The 13,767-nt window shown below is 53.0% G+C and overlaps 2 protein-coding genes across 2 annotated transcripts in view; one reads left to right on the top strand and one right to left on the bottom strand.

The window, feature by feature from the left end:
* Nucleotides 1-13,767, bottom strand: part of EAF1 (ELL associated factor 1) — a 14,061-nt gene continuing 294 nt past the window's right edge. Inside the window, exons 2-6 of the mRNA XM_064167247.1 lie at nt 10,146-10,240; nt 7,265-7,401; nt 5,001-5,167; nt 2,846-3,076; nt 1-1,594 (exon numbers count right to left, since the gene is read on the bottom strand). Of these exons, the coding sequence (XP_064023317.1) occupies nt 1,548-1,594; nt 2,846-3,076; nt 5,001-5,167; nt 7,265-7,401; nt 10,146-10,240 (677 nt within the window). The 3' untranslated portion in view covers nt 1-1,547. The remainder of the gene's footprint in view (nt 1,595-2,845; nt 3,077-5,000; nt 5,168-7,264; nt 7,402-10,145; nt 10,241-13,767) is intronic.
* METTL6 (methyltransferase 6, tRNA N3-cytidine) overlaps nt 13,454-13,767 on the top strand; it is a 20,958-nt gene continuing 20,644 nt past the window's right edge. Inside the window, exon 1 of the mRNA XM_064167246.1 lies at nt 13,454-13,672. The gene's annotated coding sequence lies outside the window, so the exon portion shown is untranslated. The remainder of the gene's footprint in view (nt 13,673-13,767) is intronic.

The following is a 13,767-nucleotide window of genomic DNA, read 5'->3' on the forward strand; positions in this document are numbered from 1 at the left end:
TTGTGGCTTTACATCAAGTGTATTCCAGAGCTGGACCCACAGCACAAATCACTTTAAAAAAAAGCCCAAATAATTTCAAAGGTATGTACAAGAATGCAAAAATATGCCCTAGATATGTATCTAATGCCAAAAAATAAACCCAGATGTCCCCCTGCTCTTCAACACCTCCTAAAAACTGCAAGGAGCTCAGTAAGCAGGCAGCAGTGAAACAGAAACTGAGAGATAGACAAAAGCAGACCCTGCAGAAATGGAGAGGCCACCACTTCAGCTTCCCATTCCTCAGGGTGGCACCACAGCTGTGGCACCACTTTTCCTATGCCATTGAATCCTGCATTTAAAAAGCCAGCCTGGTGGCTCAGGCTCATTTCCTACTGGCACTCATTTTCCATGAAAGCAAAAGAAGGTAAAAACCCAGCCCCTGAAACAGGCATGAGCTTCACTGCACGAGCAAAAGGTGGTGCTGATAACCCAGCCAAGCACCTTGCAAAGCCTCTGAAACAAGGATGAACTTCACTGCATGTTCTGTGCATTCCTGCCAAGCACAGAGATCCTCTCCAGCAAGCAACCTGCACCAAAGCCTGCCTTGGACAGCTGGAGTGGGAGAGACTTCTGCTGCTTCAGCAACAATTGTTTGGCTGTCTCTGCTCTCTGCATTCTCTAGGAAGGGAAATTGGCCTCTTCTTTGCAGCTAAGTCCAATATCTTGTGCCTGTGATGTTGCAATTTCACTGGTAATCAGGGCCCTAAATATTTCTGAAGGCTGGATCTGAGTGCCTGAGGTAAATGAGATGCTGCAGCTGCAAAAGAAGATGCTGAGCTCGTTCCTGCTTGGCTGTGTGCAAGTGACTGAGGCCTGTCCTTCACCTCACCCTCAGCTGCTGTGTGTGAAGTGCAGCCTCCATCTGCAGCTGGGGAACAGTCAGCATCACGTCCTCTGGGGCAGACGGCAGGGACTGAAGCCCTCTTTAAACTGCTTGTAAGGCACTGGTGCAGCAAGCTTTGTGATGAACATGGTTTTGTCATTTCTGGTTCCCAACTCTTTAAAGGTGAAGTCCATTGAATCCATCATAAACAGCACTAAAAAGGCATTAGAAAAGTCCCAAATCAAAGGGATCAACTCCATCATCAAAGTCCGCTTCCGACAGTCCCACGCCGGTGCACACAGCAGCTCCTGCACGGCTTTTTCGACTCAATTATTGCCTCATACACACCTTATATGTACAAAAGTCCCCCTCAAAGTCTTCCCCTGCAACCAGGAAAGGCTTAGGTGACATCATACAGTTCCACGTTAGGCCACGGGTGATGGACAGCAGCGCACCTTGGCTCACCACTGTGCATGATCGATGGAAAGTTGTAGAAGGGTCAGGACAGACACAAAATGTACACTGCAGTCACAAACGGCCCCCCCACAGCTGCTCTTCTGTAGGGCTGTGCCCTTCTCCTATTAAAACTCCACATGTGGAACTCCTCTTCCTAAGCCACAGCATTCACTTCCAGGTAACAAGAGTTCTGCAGGGATGTGGAACAGAAGCAGCCAAAGCCCAGCCTCTAGTCATCGCTGTCACTCCCAGACTCACTCAGCTGCAAGTCATTCCCTAAGGGACACAAAGCAAACAACAAAGCTGCTTTAGAAACACATTTTGCACTTTTCAGAATCACAGAATCAGTCAGGGCTGGAAGTGACCACAAGGATCAGCCAGTTCCAACCCCCCTGCTATGCCCAGGGACACCCTACCCTAGAGCAGGCTGCCCACAGCCTCAGCCAGCCTGGCCTCAAACACCTCCAGGGATGAGGCTTCCACCACCTCCCTGGGCAACCCCTTCCAGGCTCTCACCACCCTCATGATGAACAACTTCTCCCTAACATCCAGTCTGAATCTCCTCATTTCCAGCTTTGCTCCATTCCCCCAAGACGTGACAGCCTAAAAAGTCCCTTCCCAGCTTTTTTGTAGCCCACTTCAGATACTGAGGGTGCAGTGAGCACAGAGCATATCCTGTGACAAAGCAACACAGCTAATAAAGAGAGCCTCAGAAACTCTGTGGCCACCAGATAGGTGTTTGCCACTCACAGCTCCTTCCAGACCTTTCCCTGGCATATTTACACCACACTAAAAGAATTCCTGTCCTCCTGGGCACCAGATCCTCCCACAGTGGTGCTTCCCAATCTACAGGCTCCAGAGCAATCTCCACACCTTCAGACAGGGCTTGGCCCTCTGTACAAAAAAATCTGTCATAGAATCAGGCAGGTTGGAAGAGAGCTCCAGGCTCAGACAGCCCAACCTAGCACCCAGCCCTGCCCAACCAACCAGACCATGGCACTAAGTGCCCCAGCCAGGCTTGGCTTCAACACCTCCAGCCACAGCCACTCCACCACCTCCCTGGGCAGCCCATTCCAATGCCAATCACTCTCTCTGCCAACAACTTCCTCCTCACATCCAGCCTAGACCTGCCCTGGCACAGCTTGAGGCTGTGCCCCCTTGTTCTGTTGCTGGTTGCCTGGCAGCAGAGCTCAACCCCACCTGGCTACAGCCTCCCTGCAGGCAGCTGCAGACAGCAATGAGCTCTGCCCTGAGCCTCCTCTGCTGCAGGCTGCACACCCCCAGCTCCCTCAGCCTCTCCTCATAGTGCTGTGCTCCAGGCCCCTCCCCAGCCTTGCTGCCCTTCTCTCAACACCTTCCAGCACCTCAACATCTATCTCTCTCTAATTGAGGGGCCCAGAACTGGACACAAATGCCCTGTCCCTGCACTCTGGCCAGGGCAGCTCCCTGGGACTGCCACTTGACAGAGTGAGCCCAGGAGGCTGGGCAGAGGAGCGGTGGCAGCAGCCCCCCACAGCCCTCACTCACGGAGCGTGTTCATGAGGTGGTTGCTGCCCTGTGGCCTGCTGCTGCCGTTGGCCACAGGGTTCCTGTTGTTGTAGTGCTGGTGTGGAGGCTGGGAAGGGGACACATGGGCTGGCTCTTCCCCCTCGCTGCTGGAGCTCTCATCTTCGCTCCCAGATGAGCTCTCTGAAGCCGAGGAGCTGCTGCCGCTGCTGCTGCTCATCTGCTCGATAATCTCCACCTCTGCTCTCAGCTCTGAAATCAAAGCACATTCGTCTGGTTGCAGCCAGCAACAGGGCCCCGTGGAACTGGAGGGAGAAAGAGTCTGAAAACACAACCATTTTGTCAAGTGTGAATCTGTCACATCCAAATATCTCTCATGAAAGACAGAGACAGGAAGGAAACCAAACCAACCTTTTCCTTAGCTGTTGGAGCTGAACTCAAAGAAGCAGAAGCACAGGTCAGGATCCTAGCCCCTCACCTCCACTGCTGTCATTTACACACTTCACACTCCTGGAAGCCCCTTCTACAGTTTGCTTGCTCCAGCATCTCCACAGCCCTCTTGTCCCAGGGGCTCCCGAGATGGATGCAGTACTCCAGGTGGAGTCTCAGCAGAGCAGAGGGGGAGAATCCCCTCCCTGGCCCTGCTGGCCACACTTCTCCTGCTGCAGCCCAGGCTCTGCTTGGCTTTTTGGGCTGCAAGTGCACACTGCTGGCTCCTGTTGAGCTTCTCATCCACCAACACTCCCAAATCCCTCTCTTCAGGGCTGCTCTCCAGCCACTCACTGCCAAGCCTGCACTGGTGCTTTGGATTACCTCAACCCAGATTTTGGAAGCAAATCTCTCCAAGCTATTTATCTGGATGGTGAAACACTTACCAGGGAGCTCTACCCAGAGTGATCTCTATCTCAGCCCACTACACAATGGTCTCTGTAGGAGAGATGTCACCGCTGACCAACGCCATTAAGCTCTCCCAAGCTGCTGTCTGCATACAAGACATGCCCCAGGGCTGAAGGAACTTATTCCACACGCTGAGAAAAGGCATTTAAACCCCACAACTGATTCAGTTCTTATTTTATGTTCTCCTTGCCTAGGACACAGGCAATAGAAATGGCACTGCACAGGGACCTGTGGCTAACACCCTCAGACGGAGCCTCCACCTGCCGATCAGCATCCAGGGATTGCAAAGACTGCTGCTGTTGCCAGAGTGAGGCCAGCCAGCACCTATGCAAACACACAGATAGCTCAGCAGTGAAAATGTCACCTTGACTGAAAAAAGCAACCCTGCTAGGTAATTAACAGCGTCTGGGCAATTAACACAGGCTAAGTCTACAGGCAAAAATAGCTATGTGGGACAGGAGGGAAAAGAAAAAGGAGAGAGAAAAAGAGATCCAGAAGAGCAATCTTCTATTAAAAATAAGAGAAGAAACACAAAAGAAACAAATGAAAATGGCAGTTTGAAGTCTTCCAGCCAAGCCAGAGCCCAGCCCAGTATGAAAGGAAAGGAGAGATGCAGGCAAAGAAAGCCTGCAGCAAAGCACGGGGACAGAGCAGTGCTTGGGCAGGAGGCTGAGGGCAGCCAGCCAGCCCCTCACGGTGCTGCAGGAGCACAGCAGCTCCATGGCAGCTGTGACCAGGCTGCAGAGGAGGAGGCTGCAGGGCTGCTCTCCCTCGTCCTGTCCCTGCTAGCACTGCTGGGCACAGGAGCTCCAGCCCGGCGGTGGGAAGGCAGCCACTGGCAGCAGCTCTGGCTTCACTCTGCGCAGCGCAGCTCCTCCACGCCAGGGCTGCAGAACCAGATCTCAGACCATCAGCTGTTGTGGTTGCTGCCATTCCTCTGCTCTAGCAGCCAGCCACACGTTTCCCAGTTCATGCTTCTGACTGCTTTTCAGAGCAGAGAAGCAGCTTGGAAGACAGCAAAGCATCCAGAACAAGGAGGTTCTCCCATGCCAGGGGAGACTGCAGTATAGATATCTGTGCTGGCAGAGGAGCATCAATAATTCACTCAGATGCCTTAAAATGAGGCACAAAGGTAACCAACCTGTCAGGGACCAGCTCTGAGTCCCTGAACACTGCCTCCCACACTGTTATAACCTGCACAGTCATGGCTTTTTTTTTCAACTATAAAGAGGAAAGGCAAACTCAGCCCAAGCTCAGGAAATTCCAAACCCTTCCTTACCTCTCTTGATGTCATCCAGCTGAGGCTCAGGCGAGGGATTATCCTTCAAAGGAGAGGTTTTGGGCCCAGCTGCTGGCTTGGTTGGGGCTCTGAACTGCGGAGGAGGCTGAGATGCTCGGGCAGACTGCTGCTCTATCCGGGCCTGAATCTTACTGCTGCCCTCCGCTCTGCAAAGACAAACCCACCACGGGCATCAGCGCTGGCAGCACCCTGCCGCTGGGCTGCCATCTGGGTCTGTGCGGCCAAACAGTGAACTGCAGCCTCCTGCGAGCAGCTCCTGCTTCCAGCAACAAGCCAGCACACACAGCTGCTCTGCAGCACCCCTGCAGAATGTCCTTTCCACCCAGACTGCCTCAGTGGTGCCCAATTCTCCTCCTGAAGGACAAAGGAGGCTTTAATTCAGCAAGCAGCATTTGTACTTTTTCAAAACCAATAAGCAAGCACAGTACCAGAAGGTAACTACCTGAGAAAACAAATCCACTCCTAGCAAAACCCTGCTGAAAACAACCACAGCAGCAGAAAGAAATTTCTCACTTGCAGTTAAATCATCCCAGACTGAACTCTCCTAGAGGTCAACTCGACTGGAGCAATCATTCTTGCTGCTAAATGCAGCAGCCAAGCACTTAATTCCTGCTTCTCAATCATTTGCTGTTATCCCTTAACAACAGTTTAAGCTGTTTCTTTAGTGGGAAATAGTCTCTGGGGCAATGCTCTGCTTAGGTGCTCAGTTCAGGGCAGGAATTTCTTCCTTCCACTCACTCAGTGATGGGATAGAGACTGCAGGACAGTTAATATCTCTGGCAGTGAAAGCAGCAATCTCAAAGATCATCCAATTCCAACTCCCATGGGCAGGGACACTTCCTATTAGACCAGCTTGCTAGACCCAAAGTGTGCACTGGATCCTCTTAACCTGCTGCCCATCTAGACCACACAGACCCATCCTGGTAGGAAAAGCCCTCTAGGATCATCCAGCCAAGCCAGCAACCCAACCCCTCCACGGCCACTAAACCATGTCCCAGAGTGCCAGGGCCACACCTTTCTGGAACCCCTCCAGGGATGGGGACTCCACCACCTCCCTGGGCAGCCTGCGCCAATCCCTGACCACTCTTGCAGCAAAGACATTTTTCCTAATGCCCAACCTAAACCTCCCCCGGGGCAACCCAAGGCCATTTCTCTTGTCCCATTGCTAGTAACTTATCATAGAACCAACCAGGTTGGAAGAGATCTTCATGATCCAGGCCAAACTATCATCCAGGCCTATCCAATCAACTGGACCATGGCACTAACTTGAGAGAAGAGACCAACCACCTGGCTCCAGCCTCCTCTCAGGGAGTTATGGAGAGGCAGAAGGTCTCCCCTCAGCCTCTTCTTCTCCAGACTAAACACTCCTGGGTCCCTTAGCTGCCCCTCCCCAGCCCTGTTTCCAGACCCTTCACCAGCTTCATTGCCCTCCTCTGGACCTGCTCCAGTCCCTCAATGTTACCCTGTGGCACCCAAAACTCAACACAGTACTCAAGGTGTGGCCTCAGCAGTGCCCAGTACAAGACATCTGACATCTGAACACTAAATTGCTTTCTCTTTAGGTCCCAATACCCTGTGGTCCAGTGATGCTGCAAGAGCACCAGGAGGGACAGCAAGTACCTGCAGAGCAGCAAGGCTACCAAAAATGCTCCAGCTGCAGACACTGTGTGCAGTGAAGGAAGGATACTGGGACAGGGAGGTGGTCTGGCCTCAGCAGCTCTTGCAGACAAAACCTCACAGCCACTACTTCTGCAGCTCCTCCTCAGCTGGGCACTTTGGATTCATGTCACTTTATCACTGATCCAAGGCAGGGATGAGTGTTCCTTGCTCCCTAGGAGTGTATTAGTAAAGCATTCTGGCTGCTTCCACAGGAAGCTGTAGGGAGCAAACCCAAAGTCCAACAATCCTTGAGACAGCCTTAATATTACCATGGCCTTTCTCAGCTAACCTGAGACTCCTGACACATATCCCAGCTTCCAAAGCCTCAGAGCATCAGAGGGGTTTGTTTCACTGCCAATGAGAACTGTGTCCTTATGGCAACAGAGCACCTCCAGGTCCTTTGCTCTTGGCTTCCTGCTCCTGCTAGCATTTCTAGGCAAGGTAATTGGCCACCTAAAGCCCATAAGGATTGGTAATTAAACATCACTACAGAAGAAAAGCAAACAGAGCTCTGGTTCAAAAAAGCCCAAAGAAGAAAGTTCAGCAGGAGATAAGCTTATTGGCAGCCCTGGCCCCAGCTCTACCTTGTTTTCTTGACTTGGATGTTGCTGCTAAGCTTTTCCAGCATGTACTCCCCAGTGTCATGATTGATGATGAGCACACAGTCCTTCTGGTATGGCCTTTTGTTGCCTTTAAACACGGTCATGGGTGGAGTGGAGCCCTGGGATCAAAGACAGAGCACACATTTGGTTAGGTTTCCTCATCCCAGGTTGATCAATGAGTCCAGGCAGTGCTCTGAGCACCAGGCTGGGCAGCTCCTCCTTAGCTCCTGCAGAAAGCAGTTTCATTCAGCAGAAAGGAGACACACAGCTGTGTGCAACAGATCAGACATTGCCTGATGGCGTTCAGCATCTGAAACACCTCTGCAGGGACAGAACATGTCCTCCATGGCTGCCTTTATTCACAGGCCTCATTCCCCACCTGGTAACCTAAGAGAATTTCCACAATTGGTCCTGGTGAGTGTCAGAAATCTTCTTGACATTTCCTCTCAGAAAACGTGGGCTTGGGCAAGAGATGAAGTTGTGACTTTGGGGATGTGGTGCTTAGGGCTATGGTTTAAGGTGAATCTTGCAGAGAAGGGTTCTAGGTTAGACTTGGTGATCCTGGGGGGCTTTGCCAACCTGGAAGTCTCTGTGATTATTTGTGTGGCAGATCTGTTGCCTGAAGAAAAATGCAGTTAGCTGAAGAAAGAACTTAAACTGCTTTGTTTCTTCCTCCATCCATATAAAAGGGCAGCATTTGCACAGTGGACTGCAAGCAACTGTCACCAACCATGTAAGGACAGCTGCCTTACAGCTCCAAAGCCACAGCAGCACGTGGACATAATGGTAGAGGTTGGAAGGGACCTCTGGAGATCACCCAGTCCAACCCCCCTGCCTGAGCAGCATCACCCTGGGCAGGCCACACAGGAACACACCCAGGTGGGTTTGGAAAGTCTCCAGAGGAGGAGACTCCACAGCCTCTCTTTGGGCAGCCTGCTCCAGCAGAAAGCTCATTCCACGTGCAGAAGCAGCCCCTCAGTCTATCCAAGCAGCAAGGAACACCAAAATATCTCCACTGAATAGATCATCAGAGGTATCCTCAGGGAGGAGAGCCTGAGGGCCCTAGGGCTGCTTGGTGTGGAGAAGAGAAGACTGAGAGGGGATTTAATCAATGTCTGTAACTATCTGAGGGCTGGGGGTCAGGAGGGGGGGACAGGCTCTGCTCACTGCTCCCTGGGATAGCACAAGGAGCAATGGATGGAAGCTGCAGCACAGGAGGTTCCAGCTCAACACAAGAGGGAACTTCTCTACTTCAAAGGGTCCCAGGCTGCCCAGAGAGGTTGTGGAGACTCCTCCTCTGGAGACTTTCCAAAACCACCTGGGTGTGTTCCTGTGTGTCCTGAGCTAGGTTGTCTGGTCCTGCTCTGGCAGGGGGGTTGGACTGGATGATCCCTTTGGGTTACTTCCAAGCCCTGCCATGCTGTGAGCCTGTGACTTGGCAAATCCAAAACACGACTCCTAATCCAAGTCCTACCCACTCAAAGGGCGCTCCAGAGCCAAAGCAGCAGCCAAGCAGTTTAGTCCATCTTGTCAGGCTGAACCACTCCAGAACTTCTTACCTCTCCTAGCTCTCAATCTGCAGCAGTTGCCACTGCCCTGCAGCAGGACACAGAACAGTGTGCTCAGCACCCTGGGCTCCTGGGCATGCCAAAGCTCGACGCTGCTTGTGCCCAGGGGAAGACAAACCAGACTCATTGGCACAGAGATGGTGGACCCAAACTGGGAGTGAACAACACTGTTCTCACTCAGTCCAAGGCCACTGCCATGAATCCTGCTCTCAAACAGCACTGCCACACTCATTGTTTTCACAGGCGAACCCCAGCAGCTGAGCTCCTGCTGCAGTAAAGGTGACCCAAGACAGACCGAGAACAGCAATGGGAGGAAGCAGGCAAAAACGCTTCACTCAGCAAAAATTATCACAGTGCCATCACCTACCAATTAAACCCCAACATGCTACAAAAGACACCACTGAGAGGATGTGACTCATGGCTTCCAAAACCACTGGTGCCCCTGCAACCAGCAGTGCCACTGCTGCCTGCCAGCTCTGCCTTATGGGCCTGACACAGAGCATTAACTGCAGCTCACAAACAGCTCCTGTGCCAGCAGGCAAACCCTCGCTTTTGTCTTGGTAGCAAAACCACTGAGGCTTCAGTGACAAACCAGTGGCAGCTATAAACAGTTTGGTCACTTGTTTTACTGCTCTTTGGCCTCCACCCTCTCATGGCAGGTCTTTATGGCACGGTTTGAGGAGGAAGTGGATGGGCAAGCACTCACCAGGGCTGCTCCTTGCTCCTGCCAGCGAGGCCAAGGCTCTGTGCTCTCTGGACACAGCTCAGCAACAGCAAGAGCGAGCTCACAGGTCTGCCTCTGGCTCCTGAACAGCCAGGCTTGAGGCCTGCCTAAAGCACAAACTGCTCTGCCTTTCTTCCTGAAGCCAGGGCAGGTTCAGGCTGGATGTTAGGAGGAAGTTGTTGGCAGAGAGAGTGATTGGCATTGAATGGGCTGCCCAGGGAGGTGGTGGAGTTGCCGTGCCTGGAGGTGCTGAAGCAAAGCCTGGATGGGGCACTTAGTGCCATGGTCTGGTTGATTGGCCAGGGCTGGGTGCTAGGTTGGGCTAGATGAGCTTGGAGCTCTCTTCCAACCTGGTTAATTCTATGAAGGAAGGCACCAAAAGCAAAGCTTGGGCTGGAACCCTGCAAGCAGCACCCTCTACAAAGATGCAGTGGCACAGCCCTTCCCTAAGGGAGCACAGCACAGCTCTGGCTGCTAAAGCACTGAGCCCCCTCCTGTTAACAAAGACAAAAGTGCAAAGAAGGTTTGCACAGCCCTGGAGAGCAAACAAGGACACATGCCACAGACTTACTGGGATATGGGGCAGGGTGATGGTTACGTCGTCTCCTTTACCGACCTGGAGGTCCCCCTCACAAGAGGTATCAATCGATGCTGGCTTGAAGTCATCTGAGGAGGGAAACAATTGTGATTACACTTCTTAGGGGCCCCAGAAGTGCCACCCTGCCCTGCCCAGAGCCACTGCACATCGAGTGGGGTTGCAGCTGATGCTGGAGCCCAGGCTAGCCTTGGCAGCAGGGTGGGACACCAGCCCCAGCGTGCTCGGGGCACACAGTGTAAGCTGCTACAAGGGTCTCTACTCCTTGGTAAAACAAAAGCAAGGGTTTACACCAAAAGCAGACTTCTCCAAACCTCAGGCTCTGAGTGACAACACATCTTGCAGGCAGCTGTAAAACTGTACCATGCATCTCAGGAGTGTCAGCTTGAGGACTCAGGGCTCTTGCCAATTCCAAACTTGAGGGGTCCCTCTGTGACACAGACCAATCCAGTGACACCAGCTCATGTAGCCTTACTGGCTATTCAACAGCCTCCACAATGCCTCCTCCAGGGTAGAGGAGACCTCTGACCTTGCTCATAAGGAAAAAAAAAAGAGGTGCTGACCTGACTTGGTCCAAAGCCACTGCAGATGGAAAGCACAACCAAGCTGAGGCTCCAACAGCTTTAGGACTAACTCTAATCTGAAGTGTTTTTTGCTGCACTGTACCGAAAGGTTTGTTCCCCATACAAGGCACTTCTGAGCAGTATTTATCTGTACTAAGAACATTTTAACTTGAAATTATTTCCCCCTCATTATTCTGTCATGCTGATGAGCCATAAAAAAGGAAAAAAAAAACCATCAGCAGCAGTCAGAGAGGTTCACAGTGAAGTAAGAGCAGGCAAACCCAGGTTGGTTTGCTTTGGTTGGTTTCAAAACAAGCCTCCATTCAGTACTGGCGTCTCTGACTCTGAGGAGGTGCAATTATATTCACTATCAAGGCTTTTAATTACCATATGAGTTAAGAAATTAATATCTCAGAACAAATTGAAGGCAAAGATTCCACTACAAAAAGCACACTTGCAGAAAACAAGCCCAAGCCCCCAGCTTGTAATAAATCCTCATTAGGAAGATGTTGATGTCTAATTGGGTTTTGCTCTGACAGCTCAGCAAGCAGAGCCAGGCACACTCGACTTCATCCCGATGCCTTAGCTGCCAGGCCAAATCATACCTTTCATTTCCATCTCAGCAATCTATTTTCTAGCCACTGCTCCCCACCATGTGCAAGCTGGCCAAGCAAACCGCAGCAGCTGCGCAGGAGCCGCTGCCTCCGCCAAGAGGGGAGCAGGAGCTGCGGCGCAAAGGAAGATCGCTGCCGCGCCTCCTCCCCGGCTATCAGCACCTCGCAGCCGCTCCTCACAACCACTCCGCAGCCAGGGGCTGGCTGAGGGCGGCTGGCCACGGCTGGCACTCAGCAGGTGATAGCAGCTGCCTCAGCTATCTTGTTCGTGCTTCAGCTGCTTTAACTAAGTGGCTTTTTATTTCTGCAGGGACATAAGTGGTTGGTCAAGATGTGCAGGGCAGTGTCAGGAGGATGCAGCCAGGCTCTGCTCAGGGGTGTCCAATGACAGGACAAGGAGCAGTGGGTGCAAGCTGGAGCAGAGGAGGTGCCACGGGAACATCAGGAAAAGCCTCTCCGCGGTGAGGGTGCCAGAGCCCTGGAGCAGGCTGCCCAGGGAGGTTGTGCAGTCTCCTTCCCTGGAGACATTCCAAACCCGCCTGGACTCGTTCCTGTGTGACCTGCTCTAGGTGACCCTGCTCTGGCAGGGGGGGCTGGACTGGATGAGCTTTCGAGGTTCCCTCCAGCCCCTAACGTTCTGTGGAACTCTGTCTATCTGGAGAGCTTCCCAGGCGTATCGGCTTGGCTATCCATGCTGCAGACAGTGCATGGCTCTCCAAGTCCACCCAAGTGCAGTCCTTCCAGATGTGTTGCCCTGGGATAATCCTTTTGTAATTATTTGGGTTTTTTTTCCCTAGTACAGTGCTTCATAAACATTTTGGAAAGGAATGAAGTCCTTTAAGAAGACCAAAACAGAATTAGCCTGCAAAATCCTCTTATTGTAGTTTGGGTGAAGAGGATTACAGGAACAATGTTGTGCTGGGATCCCAGATAAATCATTCCAGATCAACAGTTAGGGCAGGGGAGAAATAAATGTATCACCAGGAAATGAAGAGATCTCACTTGAAAGTCATGGACAGAAAATGCAGCACACAAAAAAAGCTCTTTTGAAACCAGCCTGCATTCTTCCAGTTGCCATCTGAAGAGCTTTGGCTTCCCAACCCCTTAACAAATTCAATCAGTGCAGCACTTTCAGTTCTAGGATGCCAGCCCATTTCTATCTGCATGTGGCTGAGGTTTAACTCCTGCACTATCATTAATCTGATAGCTGGGAGTGGTTTAACATTTTGATTTCTGACTGGAGAAAGCTGTCCAGGGCTGTGCATGAAGGAGTGCAGGTACCAAACCCATGGCATGGTACCCTTTAGTGTGGGGCAGCTACCTACACCCAGGGGGGTGAAGCACAAAACTTAGGTGTTGATGCACTAGCCAGAAGTTTACTGCTGAGCAGCCTAAGCCCATCTGCCTGGGGAACAGCCCAGGCAACAGAGCTGAGCTTTCAGGTCGCTCTCGGGTGACTTAATACCATCAGCACTACTTTCTTGCAGTGTATGGACACAGGCCATGAGGCTGAGCCTAGGATTATGCATCGTTAACAAAAAAATCCTACTGTTAACCACACAAATTCCTCACCTTAGTACGAAGCCACTGGAACCTAAGCTGAGCGTTGCTTTCACTTGCTGTTGGTGATTTGCCACAGAACGGCTTAGGCTGGAAGGGACCTTAGAGATCACCGACTCCAATCCGCTACTCATTTTACACACACTGCACTCATTTAGGGGAAGCAAAGGCAATGTATTGCCCCAAGTGCAGAGACACTGAGCTTCTCGTCAGCCTTCTGACGGGAAACGAAACCCAGCGCTGTGTCTGAACGGCACAGATCCGCTTCCCGCTATCGAGCTGCCGGAGATCCCAGGTTCTGCCCGCTCTGGCACTCGTGAGGCAGCGCCGAGCCCCTGCTGCCTGCCCCCTGCCTCACCGAGAAAATGCCCAGCTCCAGCCCGAGCCGCCGCTGCCCGGGCTGCGGACCGGCCCGACTGCGCCCCAGGCTCCGCGGCCGGTCCGGGCGAGCCGCCCGCAGCCGCCCCCGCCAAGCACACGCAGCGGCGGTGCCCCGCGGGGGGCTGGCATCCTGCTGCCCAGCCCCGCTCGGGAGACGCTCCACGAGCCGCTCGCCCCCGGCCCGGACCCTCTGCCGCCGGCAGCCCCCTGCGCCCGCAGCGCGGGGCTCCTCCGCGGGGAAACCACGCGTGCGGCGGCGGGGAGGGGACACCGGCGCTGAGGGGCACCGAAGCCTCGGGGTGGCGGCGCAAAGGAGGCGGAGAGGCGCGGTGGCGACCAGGAGCAGAGGCAAGACGCCGCGGAAGAGCGCCAGGAGGAAGCCTTGGTGAGGCTGGCGAGGCGCCGGACAGGGGCTGCCCTCCGCCCCGCGGCCGCTCGGCGGGCAGGGGCCCCGGGACAGCCCCCGCTCGCTGGCAGGAG

This window comes from Pogoniulus pusillus, chromosome 28 (genome assembly GCF_015220805.1).
Source record: "Pogoniulus pusillus isolate bPogPus1 chromosome 28, bPogPus1.pri, whole genome shotgun sequence".
Lineage (NCBI taxonomy): Eukaryota > Metazoa > Chordata > Aves > Piciformes > Lybiidae > Pogoniulus > Pogoniulus pusillus.